Here is a 21,972-nt window from a genome sequence, read left to right on the forward strand (position 1 = left end):
ATACTTGTACTACGAAAATCTTTGAAAAAAAAAATGAAGAGAGAATGCTTCCAAACTCATTTTACAAGAAGACCAACATTACCCTGGCACTAAAATCAAACAAGACACCACAAAGGAAGGAAGGAGAAAAGGAAAAACAGAAGGGAGGGAGGGTAGGAGGAAAGAAAAAGAAAAGAAAAAATTCTAGGTCAATATCCTCGATGAACATAGATGCAAAATCCTCAACAAATTATCATCAAATTGAGCTCAGTAATACACTAACAAAATCATACATTATGTTCAAGTGGGATTTATTTCAGGGGCAAGGATGCTTCAGCATCTGCAAATCAATTTACATAGCACACCACATCAACAAAATGAAGGATAAAAATCATACCATCCTCTGAACAGATGCAGAAAAAGCATTTGACAAAATTCAACATCAATTTAGGATGAAACATCTCTACAAAGTGGGTGTAAAGGGAACCTACCTCCACTTAATAAGGCTGATTTTACAAACCCACAGCCAACATCATGCTTAATGGTAAGAAGCTGAAAGCTTTTCCTCTAAGATCAGGAATAAAATAGAGATGCCCACTCTCACTACTTTTATTCAACATAGTATTGGAAGTCCCAGCCAGAGCAGTCAGGCAAGAAAAAGAAAGAAAAGGCCTCCAAACTGGAAAGGAAGAAGCAAAACTGCCACCATATGTGGACAACACTATGTTATGTATAGAAAAGTACTTGTTTGTGGGGCAGGACTAACAAACAAATTCAGTAAAGGTGAGGATAGAAAATCAATGTACAGGAATCTGTTGATGCTTTTATACACTAACAATGAACTATCAGAAAAATTAGGAAAACAATTCCATTTAAAACTGCATCAAAAAAAATAAAATACCTAGGAGTAAATTTAACCAAGGAGGTGAAAGACCTGTAGTCTGAAAACCACAATACATTAATGACAGAAATTGAAGAAGACACAAATAAATGGAAAGATATTCCATGGTTATGAATTGGAAGAATATTGCTAAAATGTCCATATTACCCAAAGCAGTCTATAAATTGAATGCACTCCCTACCAAAATTCCAGTGATATTTTTCATAGAAATAGGACAGTCCTAAAATTTGTTTGGAACCACAGAAGATGTCTAATAGCCAAAGCAATCTTGCATAAGAAAATCAAAGCTGGAAGTATCATGCCTGATTTCAAACCACTGCAAATCTCTAGTATAATATTGGCATAAAAGCAGACACATAGATCAGTGAGAAGAAAGAGACCAAATATAAAGCCATGCATATATGGTCAATTAAATTATGACAAAGGAGGCAAGAATATATAATCAGGAAGACAGTCTCTTCAGTAAATGGCATTGGGAAAACTGTTTTGGACATCTACATGCAAAAGAATGAAACTATACCACTGTCTTCTACCATATACAATATTAACTCAAAATGATTAAAGACGTGAATATAAGACCAAGAAGTAGGTGGGAATGTAAACTGGTGCAGCCCCCCTGGAAAACAATGTGGAGGTTCCTCAAAAAATTAACAGTAGAACTCCCCTATGACCCAGCAATAGCACTGCTAGGAATTTACCCAAGGGACATAGGAGTCCTGATGCATAGGGGCACATGTACCCCAATGTTCATAGCAGCACTCTCAAAAATAGCCAAAACATGGAAAGAGCGTAAGTGTCCATCAACGGATGAATGGATCAAGATGTAGTTTATCTATACCATGGAATACTACATGGCAATGAGAAAGAATGAAATCTGGCCATGTGTAGAAACATGGATGGACCTCAAGGGTGTTACGCTGAGCGAAGTAAGTTCAGGCAGAGAAAGACAGATACCATATGTTTTCACTTATACGTGGATTAGGAGAAACTTCACAGAGGACCATGGGGGAGGAGAAGGAGAAAAAATAGTTGGGGAGAGGGAGAGAGGCAAACTCTTGAATGCTGAGAACAAACTGAGTGCTGATGGGGGCGTGGGGGAGGGGAAGGGGGGTGATGGGCATGGAGGAGGGCACTTGTTGGGATGAACACTGGGTGTTATATGGAAACCAACTTGACAAACTAGGGGGGGAAAAAAGACCAAAAAGTATGAAACTCCTGGAAGAAACATAGGCAGTTAACTCCTTGACATTGCTCTTAACGATATATTTTTTTTATCTGACTGCAAAGGGGATGGCAACAAGGCATAAATAACAAGCAAACTAAAAGGCTTCTTGCACAACACAGGAAACCATCAACACAACAAATGGGCAGTCTCTTGACTGGGGGAAAATATTTGCAAGTCATGTATCTGATAAGAGGTTAATATCCAAAACATGTAAAGAATTCATTCAATTTCAACACGCACAAAAAGCAAAAGCAAACAATCTGTTTTTAAAAATGAGCAGGGAATCTGAATAAGCATTTTTCCAAATAAGACATACAGATGGCCAACGGACACATGATAAGATGTTCAACATCACTAGTTATCAGGGAAACACAAATCAAAATCACGAGGAGATAACCCCTCACACCTGTCAGAATGGCTGTTGTCAGAAAGACAAGAAATGAAAGTGCTGGCAAGGATACAGAGAGAGGGAACTCTTGTGCATTATTGGTCAGAATGTAAAGTGGTGCAGCCATTGTGGGAAACTATGGAGGATTCTCAAAAAAGTAAAATTGGAACTATTATATGATCCAGCAATTCTACTTCTAGGTATTTATCCCATGAAAATAAAAACACTAATTCAAAAAGATGGATGTACCCATCTGTTTGTCCCAGCATTGTTCACTATAGTCAAGATATGGAAACAACCAGAATGTTCATCAATGAATAGATAAAGAGGTAGTGTGTATATGTAATGCAGTATCACCCAGCCATGAAAAAGAAGGCAATCTTGCCATCTGTGCCAACATGGATGACCTTTAAGATATGTTTATGCTTAGTGAACTGAGAGAAAAACAAACACCGAATGATTTTACTTATATGCGGAATCTAAAAAACAAAACAAAACAAAACAAATGAACAAACTAAACGAGACTTGTAGACATAGAGAACAGATCGGTGGTTGCCAGAGGAGAGTGGTTGGAGAGGTGAGTGAAATGGAAGAAGGGGATCAACAGGTACAAAACTTTCAGTCATGAAATAAGTCAGTCATGGGGATGTAGTATACAGCCTAGTGACAATAGTCAATAACAGTATTGCATATTATGTGACTCTGTGATAACAGGGGAAAACTAGATTTGTTGTGGTGATCATTTCACAGTTATGTACAAATATCAGGTCATTATGTTGTGTACCTGAAAGTAATAAATTCTTTGTCAGTTATCTCTCAATTTATTTTCTTTTTTTCCATCATAAGTGCACTCCTTGATCCCCATCACCTACTGCACCCACCCTCCCATCCATCTACCCTCCAGTAACCATCAGTTTGCTCTTTATAGTTAAGAGACTGTTTCTTGGTTTGTCTCTCTCTTTTGTTTTTTCTCTTTGCTCATTTGTTTTGTTTCTTAAATTCCACATATGAGTAAGATGATAATTATACCTCAATTCTAAAAATTACAGCATAGAGTCAAAGGATATTTATATTAATTATTTGAATAATTATTTCTTTTCCATGATCATTGTATTAGAAAACCTAAGCATGTAACCTTTTATATTTGAAATTCAACAAGCCTAACAGTTCTCAGATCAGAACATATTTAAAGGGTGTGGGATTTTTGTTTGGTTTTATTTTATAGATTATCTGAATATTTGTCCAGTAATTCTGTTTATTGCTCTTCCTACCATAAGTGCTAATGCATAATGAGAGTAAGTGATGAACATTACTTTATTACCCAAAACATAGATATAGCAAAGTGATTTGGGCAGCAAATAAAAAATAATATGAAATGTTAATATAAAGTCTCTTAAAAAATGTCCTAAAACATATATTTCCTCCATTTGTTACTTCTAGGTTATGCAGTATATTTCATTAATATCCAGACCTAGCAACTGTGTTGAAGCTGTTGCTTAAGTCTCTATCCCAAAAACAAGTAAAATAGCAGCTATCTGTGTAAGCTATTTCTGTCAGATAATAATAAACAATACCAGCAGTGATCAAAGCTAGCAGTAGTTAATCCATTTAATCTTTACCTTGATAGATGGCACATCTGCTTATTTGGGCTAAGTGCCAGGGTTTTAGAGCAATTTCTTTAAACAATAGCTTAATGACAAGTCTGTTTACGAGTGTGAATTTCTCCTTAGGTGGTCCTTTCATTTCACTTTGATTTCATACTGGCAAGAAGGCTTTTACTCTTAATATAATAGTGTTATAACTTTATTATGCTGAATATACCTGCTAGAGTTTATTAAGTAAGTATAAAGGCCTTCAATAGAATTTATTCTTGATTTTCAGATAATGTTTTGTTTCAGAATTTAAACTATCATGATTCTGAAAGCAAAAATAAGTTGAATCAACCCTATGTACATTTCGTTTTCAGCCTGTAATTGAAAATCGGGGTCAATATAAATTTAAATAGTCAACTGGGCAGTACTTTACTAAAGCATAGAATTTCTATTTGGTAAATGTATCCTTGTGTATTATGACCTCTTAACTTTGTTTCTCTCAAAGCACCCGATTTCTGCCACAAACTGTTTTTCCCTCTGCCTAGAATGTCCTTTTCCATTCTTTTGGTAGCTTTTATCAGTCAAATCTCAGCCCAAATATCATGTGCTCACAAAGAACCACCCAGAATAAACCTCTAACAGTAACCCATACCCAGCAGTCTCAGAATCCTGTTAGCCTACTTTTATTTTATCTTACTCTAGTCATACACTTGACATTATTTGAAATTCTCTTACTTATTTGTTCACTGTTATCTCTACTCCATTAGAATGTAGTTTCGTGACAGCAAGGATATTATCTGTTCTTAACTGCTATGTTTGCAGTACTTAGAACAGCACTCTCATTGCATGGTAGGCACATAGCATATTGCTGTCATGAATCAGTGTCATGTGCGGCCATTTTAGAAAGTATATGAGGAAACCTTTTGGCATAAGAGAGTACAGCTGACCCTGGAACAGCATGGGTTTGAGCTACACAGGTCCACCGACATGCAGATTTTTTTACAATACTGTAAATGCAGTATGTATTTTCTTAATATCTTCCGTTTTCTAGCCTACTTTATTGTAAGAATACAGTACATAATACAACATACAAAATATGTTTATGTTATCAGCTGTTTATGTTATCGGTAATGTTTTCAGTCAACAGTAGGCTATTAGTCATTAAGCTTTGGAGGACTCAAAAGTTATGCTCACGTTTTCAACTGCACAGATTCGGCATCCCAGCCTCTGTGTTTAGGCTCTTTCAAATGGAGCTTTTACAATAGAGCTAAGTATACAACAGTATCGTCTTCAAAGAACGCTAAAAACTGGTATAAGCCTCTCCCTGAGTGCAGACTGAAGTGTTTTAGGTTAGACTCTAACATGACAGGTTTTTTCAATTCTTATTATTTTATTTAGAAACTTTTTGACTATAGTTGACACACAGTGTTACCTTAGTTCTAGGTGTACACGTAGCACCTCAGCGCTGTGCTGTGTTGTGCTGACTCTAACTGTAGTTATCCGTCAGTCATGCAGTGCTATTCCAGGACCGTTAACTGTATTCCCTATGCTTTTATTTTCATGACCCATTCTTTCCATAACTAGAAGCCTGTACCTCCTCCTCCCCTTCACCCTCGTCGCCCATCCCCCCATTGCCCTCCCCTCTGGCAACCATCAGTTTGTTCTGTGTATTTATAGATCTGACCCTACTTTTTATTTGTCTGTCTATTCATTTGTTTTTTTAAGTTCCAACATAAGTGAAATCATATGGTATTTGACCTTCTCTGACTTATTTCACTTCCATAATATCCTCTGGGTCCATCCTTGTCACAGATAGCAAGGTCTTGTCCTTTTTTATGACTAAGGAATATTCCATTGTATATTTATACCACATCTTTATCAATTCATCAATGGATGGACACTTAGGTTGCTTCTGTATCTTGGCTTTTATAAAAAAGGCTGCAATAAACTTAGGGGTGCATATATCTTTTCAAAGTAGTGTTTTTGTTTTCTTTGAATGAATACCTAGTGGTGGAATTATTGGATTGAGTGGTGTTTCTATTTTTAATTTTGTGATATACCTCCATAGTGTTTTCCAGTTTACATCCCTACCAGCAGTGCACGAGGGTCCCTTTTCTCTGCACCCTCACCAGTACCCACTGTTTCTTCATATGACAAGCTTTATCTTTATGCTTTAGGACAGACCCCTCTTGTTCTAAATTCTGCACCACATTGGAACAAGCCAATATTGTAATATGCCTCCTAAAAACTTCTCATTTCAGTGAACTAAAGCTGTTTTGTTTGTAACTATTTAATGACTGTGTGAAAATTATGACAGCTATATTAAGTGTCATAATAAAGAATGTTTTAAGTTTTGTACCAAAAATTATAATACTTATGGGTAACATCTATTTTAATTTTAAACTGTTATCTATGTGATAAATTTGAATAATTTTCAGTACTGCATCTAATTTTAGTACTTGAAGGGGGTCCAAATTACCAATGTTAGAAATGAAAAGGAGATAACACAACAGATTCTGCAAATATCAGAGGATTAAAATGGAATATTGTGAACAGCTTATTCACATGTGACTGTAAATTTTGTAACTCAGATGAACTGGACAAATGCCTTTAAAAAAAAAAACTTTCCCACAAAGAAATATTCAGGCCCAGATGGTTTTACTGGTGAAATCTGTCAAGCATTTAAGGAGGAAGAAGTGTGAAATGTTCACAAAGTATTTCAGAAAATACAAGAAAAAGGAACAATTCCTTCTTATAAGTGGCATATCCCTGATAACTAAAATTTGGCAAAGATCTAACAAAAGTAAATTATAGACCAACTCTTATCATAAACAAAGATACAAAATACTGAATCAGAGAGAGCAAAAACACATTATATACCATATAAAAAGTGCACCAAAATCAAGTGATATTTATGCAAAGAATATAAAATTTGTTTAATAATTAAAAATCAAATCAGTTCTATCCATCAAATGGACAGAATAAAGGAGAGATCAACACGATCTTATCTCTACATGCATATAAAGGGTTTAATAAAATAAGCATTTCATGATAAAACTTAGCAAAGTAAAAATAGAAGAGAACTTTTTCGGTCTAATAGAGGGCATTTCCAAAAATTTAAAGATGACATCATGCTGCAAGATTAAATATGGGAGAGCCTGGGTGGCTCAGTCTGTTAAGCATCTGACTTCAGCTAAGCTCGTCATCTTGCAGTTTGTGAGTTCAAGCCCCACGCCGGACTCTGTGCTGACAGCTCAGAGCCTGGAGCCTTCTTCAGATTCTGTGTCTCCCTCTCTCTCTGCCCCTTCCATGCTCTTGCTCTCTCTCTCTCACTCTCTCAAATAAATAAACATTAAAAAAAAAAGGATTAAATATGGAATGTTGTCCCTTTATGATCAGAAACAAGGCAAGGATGTACTTTCATATCTCTTCAACATTTTACTGGTGATTCTAATGATAATAGCAATACAGGTGGGGGGGAAGGGATAGAAAGATTGGAAAGGAAGAAGTAAATTTGACTTTATTCACAGATAATGTGCTTGTGTGTAGATAATGCTAAAGGATCAACAAGAAAAGGAAAGCCTATTATAATTAGAAGCAGATTTAGGGAGGTCAGTATGGAGAAATCAATTGTATTTCCATAATACTAGTAGCATAGTTGGAAAATTAAATGAAAATCAGTTCTTTTTTGGATAGTATTAAATAACATGAAATAAGTTGAAATAAATTTAACAAAAACCATTCACCAAAAACTTCAGACATTCCCAATAGAAATTCAAGGGGACTCAAATAAATGGAGGAAGATGCTATGGAAATCATTAGAAGATTGAGTAATGTTAAGATGTCAGTTCTTCCCAGATTGGTCTGACGATTTAACTTTCCCAAGCAAAATCCCAGCAGGCTTTTCTTCGTAGAAATTACAAGCTGATGTTAAAGTGGATATGTAAAAGTAGAGCATCTAAAACACTCCAATCAGTTTTGACAATCTGGATAACTCACACTACCTAACTTCAAAACTTACTGCAAAACTACAGTAATGGTAACGTGTGACAGATACTGACTTAAGGATGGGCAAATAGATCAATGAAGGATAATGAAGAGTCCACGCTTAGATGGTTGCTAAATTCTCAATAAAGTCACCAACGCAGTTTATAGAAAAGAGGCTCTTTTCAATAAGTGACATTGGATATGTACATGAAGAAAAATAATTATGACCCCTGCCCACACCACATACAGGCATAGCTTGGAGATGCCATGGGTTTAGTTCCAGACCTCCGCATGAAAGAGAGTTAGATGAATTTTTTGGTTTCCTGGCACACAGAAAAGTTAAGTTTACACCAGACCCTACTCTGTTAAGTAGGGTCTTAATGAAAACTATTTTGTTGCCAAAAAATGCTAACCATCTTCAGAGCTTTCATCTTTCTGCTGCTGCAGGCTTTTGTGTCCATGTTCATGGCTGCTGGCCAGTCAAGGTGGTGGTTGCTGGAAGTTGGGGTGCTTGTGGCAATTTCTTAAAATAAGACAGTGGAGTTTGCCACATTAATTAACTCTACCTTTCACAAATGATTTTTCCATAGCATATAGATGATGCTGTTGGATAGCATTTTACCCACAGTAGAACTTCTTTCAGAATTGGAGTCAGCCCTCTCCATCCCTGCTGCTGCTTTGTCAGCGCAATTTATATAATTTTCTAAATACTTTGGTGTCATTTAACCAGTCTTCACCAGGAGTGGGTTCCACCTCAGAAACCACTTTCTGTGCTCATCCATAAGAAGCAACTCGTAATCCAGTAAAGTTTTATCACAAGATTGCAGCATTTCAAATAATAAAAATAGTGAAAATGCTTGAACTATTACAAGAATTACCAAAGTGTGCCACAGAGACACAAAGTGAACAAATCCTTTGGGAAAATGGCACCAAGAAACATGCCCAACACAGGGTTGACACAAACCCCTTCAATTTCTAAAAAATGCAATATCCACAAAGTGCAATAAAACAAGGTATGTCTGTACAAAAATATTTAATATGGGTTATGGATGTAAACAGTAAAAACTAAAACCATTAATCTGGGAAAAAACCTAAGAGAATATATTCAGGATATAGGATATGCAGAGTTTCTTAAGGCACTAAGCGAGAACCATAAAAGAATAAAAAAAGTCTTCAAATTAAAAATTTTATTCATTCAAAGACTATTAAGAAAATGAATAGGAAGGGGCGCCTGGGTGACTCAGTCAGTTAGGTGACTGACTTCGGCTCAGGTCATGATCTCACGGTTCGTGAGTTCGAGCCCCGCATCAGGCTCTGTGCTGACAGCTCAGAGCCTGGAGCCTACTTTGGATTCTGTGTCTCCCTCTCTCTCTGCCCCTCCCCTGCTCGCACTCTGTGTCTCTCTCAAAAATAAATAAATGTTAAAAAAAAATTGGGGGAGAAAAAGAAAATGTATAGGCAAACTGTAGGATGGTGCATGTAGTTAAGACTATGGTGTTGTACACTTAAAAACTTAAGAAGGCACATCACATGCTAAGTGTTCTTAGACCAAAGAAAAGGGAAACAGGGACACAACTCTTTTGGAGGTGATGGATATGTTTATTACCTTGATTGTGGTGATGTACCTCAGATGCAGGCAGGTGCCCAAACTCATCAAAAGGTATACATAGATGATGTGTGCAATTTTTTGTATATTAAGTATACTTCATAAAGCCAGGGAATAAAAGAAATTTTTTGGCAGCTTGATCCACAGTAGTCAAAACTAGAGACAATGCAAGCATCTGCCAATAAGTGAATGGACAAATAGTGATCTATTCAGACAATGGAATAAAACTCAACAATAAGAACAGATGACTTATATGCAAATGGAAATGAATCTCAAAACCATTATGCAGAGTGAAATATGACCACACAAAAGAATACGTACTATTTGATATCATTTGTTTGAATTTCTAAACTAAGCGAAACTCCTTTAGATGGGGGCAAACCATCAGAACTCCGATAATTCTTCTGTGGGGATGCAGAGACAAAGGATTGACTGTGAAGAGATACAAAAAACTTTCTGAGAAAATAGCAATGTTCTATTCCAGGGTAGGAGAATGGGTTCCTCAGGTATATCCATTTGTCAAAATTGTACAGCCATGATTTGTGCATCACTATATATAAATTTTTCCTCAAGAGCTATAAATAATAACAATTGAAAAGGAACTGAGAATGGATAGAAGTGTAATGAGCCAGGAATGGACAGAAAACTGATAATTGTTGAAGCTGAATAATGTGTGGTTTATTACAGAGTTCTCTTTACTTTGCTGTATTTGAAATTTTCCATCATAAAATTTTTTAAAGAAGGTGCAGTAAGCAAAGGAAGAAAGGTATTGAACTTGGCGTTATATTATTTGATTGTCAACTTAAAATATAAGGATAAAACAAAGAGAAAACGTTCTCAACACTTTTTCCCTAAAATAAGTATGAGGCAGTAGTTGTGGAAAAGTTTGAGAGACTTAGAGATAAAGCATTTACCTAAAACAGACATCATAGAGGCAGCTGAACTTGAGATGATTAATTTGGAATTTAGCAATTTTCAAATTATTAACAAAGAAGTAGCCTAGAAAAAGAAGAGTGAAAGTTTGTCTCCTAATTCATCCAAATTCATAGTTTCAGATTTTGTGTACATTTAATTTTTGTTTTAAACCTTTTTTTTTTTTATTTGCTTTCCGTTTGAGGATTGGTACAAATGACTCTGAAAGGTAGGTTTTTAGATGCACTCGGTCTCAAGGTACTATTGACACTTTTATAATTGACAGAAATGTAGGTTTTTTAATTATTTTGATGCTTTATAAGTGCATATGGCGAAGAAGACCATTTGTATGATGTAAGTGGCTTTTTAAGAGCTATACACTTGAAAATGTGCCCATAAATTATCAATGATACAAACAATTAATTATGAATGAAAATTCTGTTGAAGAATGAGGATAATTATATAATGTTTATAGAGTGATATCTTTAGAATATGTATGTATTAAGTAAACTAGCTTTCTTAGAAAAAAATTATTTACATTATAAAAATGGTAATGTTAATACTTTCATATCAGCTCCTCTTTCAATTCTTAACCTGATTTAAGAAAAAAATAAGTAACAGTATTAGCTATAATGCAGAAAGAATTTGAGTAAATATTTAACAACGTGTATGTATTTTATAAGGAAAACTTAGCATCTTTCTCTTAGACTAATTTGAAAAGTTCAGGAGATACACGTCTGAATTCACGTTTGCCATCTTTGCAGCTGCAGAAGATCATAAGTAAACAAGAAGACTTGAAGACAACAGTCGCGAATGAAACAGAGTACCAGGTATGTGCAAATAAACTAAACATTTCCAGACAGGTGATATTTACAACAGCCTGTCTATTTGTTAAATAAATGTTCTGACATAGTTGGGGAAATTACCAGTAACTTCGTTTTTCCAAATGTTTTGAATCCGTGCGTGGCATTCGTGTGGTCCCGACTTGAAGGATTCATGAGAGGATGTGCAGAGAGCAGCTCTGCCCCCCAGTCAGCCAGTCCTCCCTGCTGTGGGTGCTCTCAGGGCCCCATATGTGCACACAGATACTTCATGTGTGTATACGTGTATCTGTAGAGAAGCAACTAAGTGCATCTGTATGTTCCTTTTTTCTGGTTTTCCTACAAAGAGTAGCACACTGCATTGTTTACACATTCCCATTTTTCCTCAGTACATCTGAATATTTCCTTCTCACAGCTCCATAGTGTGGTGTCATACGGATATAGTAGTTTATGTAATCAGTCCCCTTTGAAGACATTTAATATATGTCCAGTCTTTTGATATTGCAATAATGCTGCAATTAATAACCTGTAATTGTAACATTTTTTATATATGTGAATATATTTGAAGGATAACTTCCCAGAAATGTGATTGCTGGGTCAAAAGGCATCAACATTTCTTAGGTAGTTGATAAACTTTGACAAGTAATGGCAAATATCTCCTGTAGAAAATGAACCAGCTTTCATTGCTACTAATGTGTATCAGTAAATTTTCTATTGATAATCTTCCAATCAGTTCTAATTCTGCAGCATATTTACCATGAGATTTCCTTGAATTTTCAAATCATTTCATCTTTTAGAGCATGTCTCCTTCAAATTTTTCAAATTAGTAAAATCACAGTTTCTTAGATTTCATCCCTTTGAGCAGTCCTGTGCGGGACTTCTTTTTTCCACATCCAAGCCCTTGAGCGGCATCCCTTTTCCTAGATGTGTGTATCCTGCGTGTCCCCATCTTACCACGTGTGTCCACCCCCTTAGCACCTCTCACATGTTAGGATAATTCTTTAATTGTTGGGTCCTCCTCTGACCTCTAAGCAGCAGGCCTCTCTTCACAGGTGTTTGAAGTTAGGGACCAGTCTACATGACCACCCTCGGGTTCTGGAATTCACTGGAAGGACTCACAGAGCTCACTGAAAGTTAGGTTCATGGTTAAAACGTTTCTTACAGTTAGCAGATACAGATGAAAATCAGCCAGCGGAAGAGACACAGGAGACAGAGGTTCAGAAAGTCCCACAATCAGAGTTTCGATTTGTTCGATTCGACCTATCCTGATGGAGTCATGGACAGTGTTAACACATGGAGTAGTGCCAGTCGGGGCCCTAATGTCCAGAGACTTAGTTGGGGTCAGCCGTGTAAACCTGGCTGGCTGGCCATGTGCTTAACCTCTGTCCCTGGCCATTCGGGAGGGCAGGCTGACACCCCAGGGGCTGAGCCACCAGGCCACATCCCGTTGTTAGTCAGCAGTGGCCCCTCACCCCTTATCATAGAGACCACCTCCCAGCAGCCCAGGACAGAGGCCAGAGCTCTGGTACAGCTAATTCTACAGCATCCGTTGTATCTAGTTGTATCTGCAGCGCCCGGGAAAGCTCCAGGCATGCTCTGCATGCTCAGCAAATATTTTTAAGTGAATGAACAAATATTTAATCGTATGACTGTAACATCTTTATTATTGATCGTTTAGATTGTTTTTAAATATTTGCTAATAGAATCATGCCGCAGTAAATAGCTAAACATGTAAATTTAGGAGAGGTCTCAAGGTGAGATTGTTGGGTCAGAAGGCATGAATACTTTGAAGACTTGATTCATTAGCCAGACTGCCTTCTGGAAAGGTTAGAACAGTTTACAGTCCCACCAGCCTTGAGTGAGCGTCCCTCCCCACCCACCTGCGTCAGCAGGCTCCCCAGGATCCGTATCTGGTTTTGTTTGGTTTTGGTTTTGATTTTTAAGTAGTGCCATTTGATAGGGTATCTCAGTTATTCTTTTTTTAAGATATTTTTATCTTAAAACATTTTAAGATGTTTCTGTTCTTCGGGAATTTCTTTAGGTTTGTCTCCGTATTTACTTTTAACAGTATTTATATTTAAGAATATTAACCTAGTATCTTAAAATTAATGAAATATTTATCAAATTTTTTGTTGATGTTTTGGTTATGAATGTTTTTATTTTTTATGTGGTCATATCTATTTGTCTTTTAATTTTTTTTATCTAGTTAATTTCTTTTTTTAAAGTGTCTTCCCTACATCAAAATCAGTTACAAATACTAACCTATATTGTCCTCTGGTTTAGTCATGCTTTTGTTTTTGTACATTTAATTTTGTTCATTCCTCTGAAATGTGTTTCTTAAAGGTATCCCTAGTGACATTACTTTTTTCCTGTTATAAATTCTTTTCCCTCAAGGGAAAAATTATTACAATTAAACAGGAAAGCGATTTGATTTTTATTTTTAGCCTGGCTTCCTAGGAGTCACTCTGCCATCTGCACAGGTTAGCATCCAGCAGGGATTATGCTACGACACCGGCGCTACGAAGGGGTGTCCGCCCCTCCCCCCCCACCTCCCCCACCCCGGGGTCTGCGTGAGGCTGGCCACACATGTGCACTTCAGGCTCTTTCACCTGTTTCGCTCTTGGAGCCAAGGATGGGTGGCCGTGGAGCCGCTGTGGCCTCGGCTGTATGTGTGGCACCAGGCAGAGGACCAGGACGGCCCAGCAGCCCTGACAGTGGTCTCCCCGCCTAACGCGGGCTTTTGGGTACCTGGCGACCTGCTATAGGAAACTGAGATTCCCCTTTTAAGGGGCTCACATACAGTCTTACTCTCCCCAAGACTCAGCAGGAAAATGGCACTTTGAAAAGCACCAAGACTATAAAAGAAAGCATTTCATAATCGAAAAGCATCCGTTGGAAGAGCGAGGGACCTTTGAAACTCTCCCCGGAGACAGAGGTCCTGGCAGAAGCCAACTGCACACCTTCCATCTGTCCTGCTGCGTGGGCTCAGAGCAGCACCCTCCTCTGCACTGCTAACCCGGGGTGGGGGGGCAGGCACCGCACGTTCCGCCTGCCTTGAAGAAGCTGGAGAGCACCGCGGGCTCAGCACCCCGACTCCCTAGCCGGGACAGGCACGGCACCCAGGGCACCCTCCCCCTCCCGAGATGCAGTGGGGCATGCAGGCAGCTGCAGCACTCCCCGCTCTCTGGCTGGGGCTGCATTCCAGCTCCCAGCCTGAAGCCAACATGAGTGTGCAGACAAGGCTCTCCCACGACATCCCCGAAGCCCACGGCTGTATAGCCAAGACGTCTTCCCCTGCTTTTCTGAAGCCGGCGAGCATGTCCTACCCCATATACCTTGCCTCGCTAATACCAGCAGGTACATGCAGTCCTGCTGGGGACACCACTCAGCCACCTGGGCCTGGTGGCCAAAGTGGCCGGCATTCCCGAGTGCCACAGCCATGCTCACAGACAGTTCTTGGCAGGCCACCACCATCAGGGCACTGCACAGACAGCAGACTGAAACACAGCCCCAATCTTCTGGAAAAAAGGCCTATGTGCTTAGCTTGGAGCTTCAGTCTAAGGGCTGGGCTTCGTGGTTCCCATGCATTTATAGATTAAGAACGTGTTCCCAGAGAGCCTAAGCAGGGCAACGCCATCCTTGCACACCCCCGTGGCCTTCCAGATCTCAACTAGAGCTCTGAGAAAGGAGCTTATACACTTAGCTGGAACCACAGTTTTTTACAGCTGTTATCTCCAAGTCTCCTGGTCTGGAGGCGACAGGGACTATGATTGTAGCCCCACAGGACTACCTATACTTTTATATTCCAAAAGCTGACTGCCTGAGAGTCTGCTTCCAGTCAACCTGAAACTGGGTTTCACACCAGAAAGTCAAGCAAAATAAAGAAACAGAAATATGTTCCAAACAGAAGAGTATGACAGAACCTCAGAAAAACACATTAATGATATGGAGAAAAGTAATCTATCTAAAAAATTTAAGGTCATAAAAATGCTCATAGAAGGACATCTGGGTGGCTCAGTCCGTTAAGCAGCCAGCTTCAGCTCAGGTCATGATCTCATGGTTCATGAGTTCGAGCCCCATATCACACACTCTGTGCTGACAGCTCCAAGCCTGGAGGCTGCTTCAGATTCTGTGTCTCCCTCTCTCTCTCTGCCCCTCCCCCATTCACGCTCTGTCTCTCAAAAAGTGAGTAAACATTAAAAAAAAATGCTCACAGAACTTGGGGGGAGAATGGGTCAACACTATCTCTTCAACAAAGAGATAGTATAAGAAAGGACCAAGAAAGTTTCAGTGGCATACTACAGAACAGATCAGTGACCTAGAAGACCGCAGTGGAACTCACCAAAGCAGAGCAACGAAAAGGAAAAAAAAAGTTTTAAAAAATGACCGTAACTTAAGGAACCTCCCAGACAACATCAAATAGAATTACACTTATTTTTTTTTTAATTTTTATTTATTTCTAGGAGAGAGAGAGAGAGACAGCGTGAGCAGGGGAGGGTCAGAGAGAGAGGGAGACACAGACTCTGAAGCAGGCTCCAGGCTCTGAGCTGGCAGTCAGCACAGAGCCCGACGCGGGGCTCGAACCCACGAACCGCGAGATCATGACCTAAGCGAAAGTCGGACGCTTAACCGACTAAGCCACCCAGGCGCCCCTAGAATTACACTTATAAGAGTCCCAGGAGAAGAGAGGAAAGAGCAGGAAAGTATTTGAAGAAATAATGACTGAAAACATCCCTAACCAGAGGAAGGAAATAGACATCCAATGTTCCAAATAAGATGAGTCCAAAGAGATCCACACCAAGATACATTATAATTAAAATGTCAAAAGTTAAAGAGAGAATCTTAAAAACAGAGAATAAACAAATGGTTACATACAAGGGAAATCCCATAAGGTTATCAGATTTCTTGGCAGAACGTTTTTGCAGTCCAAAAGGGAGCAGCACAACATATTCAAAGTGGGGAAAGGAAAACATCTTTGAACTAGGAATGCAGGCACACATCAAATACTGCAAGAGATTCAATCCATAATCAGAAACCTCTTAAGCCCAGGACCAGTTGGTTTCATTAGTGAATTCTACCAAACATTCAAAGAACATGTAATGCCTATACTTCTCAAACTCTTCCAAAAGAATTGAAGAAGAGGGATGCTCCCAAACTCATTTTGCAAGGCCAGCATTGCTCTGCTACCGAAACCAAAGAGAGAGACACACAAAAGAAGGAAGGAAGGAAGGAAGGAAGGAAGGAAGGAAGGAAGGAAGGAAAAGAAAGGAAAGGGAAGGGAAGGGAAGGGAAGGAAAAAGGGAAGGGAAGGGAATGACAGGCCAATATCCCTGATGGGATATTTTTATCTGACTCCAAAGGCAAAGGGAAACAAAAGCAAAAATAAACAAATGGGACTACATCAAACTAAAAAGCTTCTTACGCAAAGGAAACCCTCATATATATATATATGGATGTGTGTGTATATATATATAAAGAACTCATACAATTCTATAGGAAAAATAATCCAGTTAAAACATGGGCAGAGGATTTGAATAGACATTTTTGTAAAGAAGACAATAGACACATCAAAAGATGCTCACCATCCCTTATCATCAAGGAAGCGCAAATCAAAGCCATAATGAGATAGCACCTGCACCTGTCAGAATGGCTAATATCAAAATGACAAGAAATAACAAAATGTTGGCAAGGATTTGGAGAAAAGAGAACCCTTGTACATTGTTGGTGGGATTGTAAATTGGTGCAGCCACTATGGAAAACCACATGGAGGTTCCTCAAAATTAAAAATAGAATGACAGTATGATCCAACAATTCCACTACTGAGTATCTATCCAAAGAAAACAGAAACACTAATTCAGAAAGGTGTGTGTACCCCTTTTTTCATTGCAGCACTATTCTCAAAGCCAAAGTATGGAAACAACTTAAGCGTCCATTGATAGATGAGTGGATAAAGAGGCTGTGGTTTATATACCTACTACTACTCAGATTTAAGAAAAATGTTGCCATTTGCAACAACATGGATGGACCTTGAGAGTATTATTCTAAGTAGTATAAGTCGGAGCAAGACAAATACTACATGATTTCACTTCTATATGTAATCTGAAAACCAGAACAAAACTCCAAGATTCATAGATACAGAGAACAAATTGGTGGTTGCCAGAGGGAGGTGTGTTTTGGGGGGAGAGAAACAGTATCAAGAAGTACATACTTTCAGACTATTTTGGCTCAGGTCATGATCTCACAGTTGTGAGATTGAGCTCCGCATCAGGCTCCACACTCAGCGTGGATTCTCTCTCTCTCTCTCTCTCTCTCTCTCTGTCTCTCTCTTTCTATGCCCCTCCACTGTTCATGGAGACGTGTGCACACACTCTCTCAAGATAAACATATTTTTAAAAAGAAAAATAAGATAAAAATACATCCAAATGACTAAAATAAAATAACTGACAATACAGATGACTACAAGATGCAGAGAAACTGGATCACTCATCCACTGCTGGTGGGAATGTAAAATGATACTGCCACTCTGATAAAAAGTGACTGCACTCCTCACATCCACCCCAGAGAAATAAAAACCTATGTTCACACTGACACCTGTCCACAGATGTTCTGAGCAGCTTTATTTGTCATAGCCAAAAACTGGAAACAACCCAGATGTCCCTCAACAGGTGAATAGGTTAACTGTGATAATCCATACCATGGAATACTATTCTACAATAAAAAACAAACTGTTGATACAGCAACAGCCTGAGTGAATATTTAGAGAATTGTGCTGAACAAAAATGCCAATCCCAAAAGGCTACATACTGTATGATTCTATGTATATAGCATTTTGAAATGACAAAATTATAGAAAAGTAGATTAGTAGTTGCCAGAGGTCAGAGAGAGGCGGGGGCTGGAGAGAAGTCAGTGTGGCCAGAGGAACATATGAAGGATCAGTGTAGTGAAGAAGATGTTCTTCTGTGTGTCGACTGTATCCAGTTACATTATGTTGTTTTGCAAGATGTCATCCATTACCATTGGAGGAAGCTGAGTAAAGGGTACAAGTGATCTTTCTGTACTGCTTTGTACCATTGCATATGAAACTGCAATTATCTCAAAATACAAAAAACTTTTAATATAAATAAAAGGTTTATGGGGACACGCCTTTTTTCCTTGCATTGTGTGTTAGGGCCTGGCAGACTGGATGTTCTGTGGCTTTTGCTGATTTGTTCTGTTTCTCGCTGTGCTGCCACCCTTTGCTCAGCTGTCTTGCTGTTTCTTTTGCTCTTGCGCGTGCCCTGTCCAGACCTTCTCATCGCTGCACTAGAGCAGAAATGGAATTCTCCGTAATACTCTTCCCACCTTATCTGGAACTAATTTATCTTTGTCCTTCTCCGCTGCAGGCTTTGCATTTCAGTGCACTGTTCCATAGACCCTTCCATAGAAGGGGTGGAGGCAAGGGGAAGGAGACCCCCCTGGGCAAAGGCAGCCCTTGCTGAAGAGCCTATATTCTGCTGATCTTGCTGATCTCCTTACGACCCCTAGACACAGCTCACTCCTCCCCTCCAAAGTACACCCAGCTCTGTGGGCGTCGGGTCAGTCCCTCGATGTGACATAGTACCCTGGAAGATTCTGTGTCCTCTGGGCCTCCTCCTTCCCTCTGCTCAAGTCTCGCCCAGCTCTGTGCTGTCCTTGACTTATCCCCACTAATCTGCTCTCACTAAATTAAAGTTTTTAATGAATTTCTAATGTAATAGTTGCGCTCCCACTGCTATTTCTGAGAAGCAGGGTTAGGACGTAGGATTAGAAGGCTTGGGGGACCGTACAACCCCTGAATCTAGTGTTTCTTTCTCCAGCTGCTCCTTTTCAAAATATTTGGCTTAAATTTGTAACCCTTTTTGTTTCGTTGGGCAGCTGATAATTTTTAGCAGTTTTGTTTTATTTTTGTTAATTTTATTAGGGATTTGAAGGAGGAAGAACCCGTGAATCTTAATCAAATTCTCACCTATTAATTCTGTAATTATGAATAGCATGTGTTTTTCAAGTATTCCTAATATTCAGCAAAAACTCAAAGACCTTCTGGCTTTAGTCCTTGGTCCCGTTTCACTAAAAACTGCCTACCGATCACATTGTGAAATAATAACTTTTTTTCACTATTCTAAGCTCTCTTTTTGGACTGATCTAAGATTCTGTTTACTGCTGAAGTCCATCTTGAGAATTTTGAGTATTTTAGCCCTCATTGTCTTTCTCCTACTTGAACAAAGACAAATATAGAACAGTATTATGCAGAGTAACAGAGGATGGCCACCTTTGTTGCGAGAGCCTTTTATGGATATTGTCCTAAGAGTTCCAGGCTACAGGGTCCATTTTTGTTCCTGGTTATAATTACTTAAAATTACTGTATCCTTTTTTTTATAGGAACCGGCAGTGAAAGAACCTGAAATTACCACAACTCTTCAGATACATTTCTTTGGAAAAAGAGGAGAAAGAAAACTTCATTATAGAGAATTTCGAAGGTAAATATAAATATTTACATTCATTTAGGGAAATGTATAGGTAAAAGGTTACAAAACAACTGAGTATACTCATCTCCCAGATCTGTAAACACGAACACTGAATACCATATGTGGAACTGTATAGTATTTGTCTCTGAGAACAAAACCTATGAAATATAAACTAAAGTACTCTGCTCAAAAACATCTAACCTATTATGAAAAGTATTACCTGTTTTATGGCATACCAGAATTTTTAAAAAATTTTTTTAATGTTTTATTTATTTCTGAGAGAAAGAGAGAGCGTGAGCAGGGGAAGGACAGAGGAAGGGAGGGACACAGAATCTGAAGCAGGCTCCAGGCTCCAAGCTGTCAGCACAGAGCCCAATACGGGGCTCGAACCCACGAACCATGAGATCATGACCTGAGCCGAAATCGGACGCTTAGCCGACTGAGCCCCCCAGGCACCCCTAGCATACCAGAATTCTTTTGAGTCAGTACTGTCATAGATGTATGGGGTTTTTTGGTAGCACAGACACTTAGTGAACTGGTTTGGAGTTTGAGACTAGGTGGTCAGGGAAGGCTTTCTAAAGGAAATGGTACATAGCTGAACCTTGACAGATGAGTGGGAATCACCCAGGCACAAATGCTTTGGCAGGAAAGCATTTGAGGAAGAGAGAACAGCATAAGAAAAGACATAGAAGGATGAAAATGTATGGTTTGTAAAGGGCATTACAAGCAGGTACATGTAGAGTAGTACCTGTAAGGTGCTGTGGTAAACAGTGAGAACAGAGGCTGGAGAAGCGTGTGGCTTGCCTGCGGAAGGTTTCATGCTCCACAAGATGGAGCTCTTATTACCTCAGCAATGGGAGACCCTGAAGGCTGATGATGCCTGAAGGACGCCCGGTCAGATGTGCCGGTCATTGTGTGTGGGATCAGAATAAAGGATAGATTTTGTGAGAGAGAAGACCGTTCACATATTCCAGATAAGAAGTGATGAGAGAACAGAAACAAAGGTAAAAAGCAATACTTAATGTATATAAAGTATCAAACAAGAAGAGGCAAGGCCAAAAAAAAGCATTTATTTTGAGATCTTAGGAATTGCAGTTCAGGAGACAGACATTAAGGCTGCGCTCCAAGGAGACAAAGGAGCTCAGGTTTTCAAAGGTGGGGGAGGAATTTTAGGTACCTTACATAAGTTGTTAGGTTTTTGGTTTTTTGGTTTTGTTTGCTTTCAGATTGGTTGTGGCAGAGTTAGAGTAACTCTTCTGTGTGTGATTGGTTGCTGAGATGAGTGCTAGGCAAAAAGTCCACTTCCATCCATCCTTGCATGCAACAGATACTCATCTAGGATGCTTGCATCCAGCCAAGTTCAGCAATTTTCCAAGAATCAAGACAGGAAATATGCATAGGCTCTGCCTCCTTAGTGTCCTCCCACTCCATTTTGAGTGACTGTCTTCGCAGCACTTGCTCTGTTCTTTTCTGTATCAGTAAGAAAAGATATGTCAAATTTAACCAATCAGTATTCCAGAGTTTGTTTCATGCATTATTAATTTAACTTCAGAATAAATTACAAATTTACATACTTCACACAAAAGAATTTAGAATTTTCTGGAACAAAAACATTTCTTAGTAAATGTAGACTTTACACAAAGGAAAAGGCAATTATTTAAAAATCTCTTTTACACTCCAATAAAACAATAATTTTGTTTAAATCTCCAGGTCGATTTTTACTTTACAGAATATTGATGTTTCTATCTAACTCGTTGGCCCTAAATTCTGATCACAACTGATAATATACAGAATACCCTGTACTGGATAGGCTCACTGTGTGATACAGCCGAAGCACAGTTGGATTTAAATCAGAAATTGTTCAGTTTATTGTCGTTCCACAGAATAATTTAACTGATGTAATGCAGATAGACTACTGCTCCGTTCAGATAGTTCGTGTTTTTAATTTCTCAGGAAAAGAATCCAAATTTGTTATAATATCCATAAGAATTATCAACCAGTGTTGTGTGAACCCAGTGATTACTAAACAGATAAAATAGTATGTCTGGATGCAGAAGACATGGCAGGTTCAGAAGCAA

General features: G+C 38.7%; 2 protein-coding genes across 2 annotated transcripts in view; both read left to right on the forward strand.

Annotated features, from left to right (window-relative positions):
- ZDHHC20 (zDHHC palmitoyltransferase 20) overlaps positions 1-21,972 on the forward strand; it is a 345,529-nt gene that overhangs the window by 221,214 nt on the left and 102,343 nt on the right. The gene's annotated exons all lie outside the window — the stretch shown is intronic.
- Positions 1-21,972, forward strand: part of MICU2 (mitochondrial calcium uptake 2) — a 127,853-nt gene that overhangs the window by 93,665 nt on the left and 12,216 nt on the right. The window contains exons 7-8 of the mRNA XM_077745339.1: positions 11,355-11,420; positions 19,809-19,906. Of these exons, the coding sequence (XP_077601465.1) occupies positions 11,355-11,420; positions 19,809-19,906 (164 nt within the window). The remainder of the gene's footprint in view (positions 1-11,354; positions 11,421-19,808; positions 19,907-21,972) is intronic.

The sequence above is a fragment of the Crocuta crocuta genome, unplaced genomic scaffold (genome assembly GCF_008692635.1).
Source record: "Crocuta crocuta isolate KB4526 unplaced genomic scaffold, BGI_CrCroc_1.0 scaffold258, whole genome shotgun sequence".
Classification (NCBI taxonomy): Eukaryota; Metazoa; Chordata; class Mammalia; order Carnivora; family Hyaenidae; genus Crocuta; species Crocuta crocuta.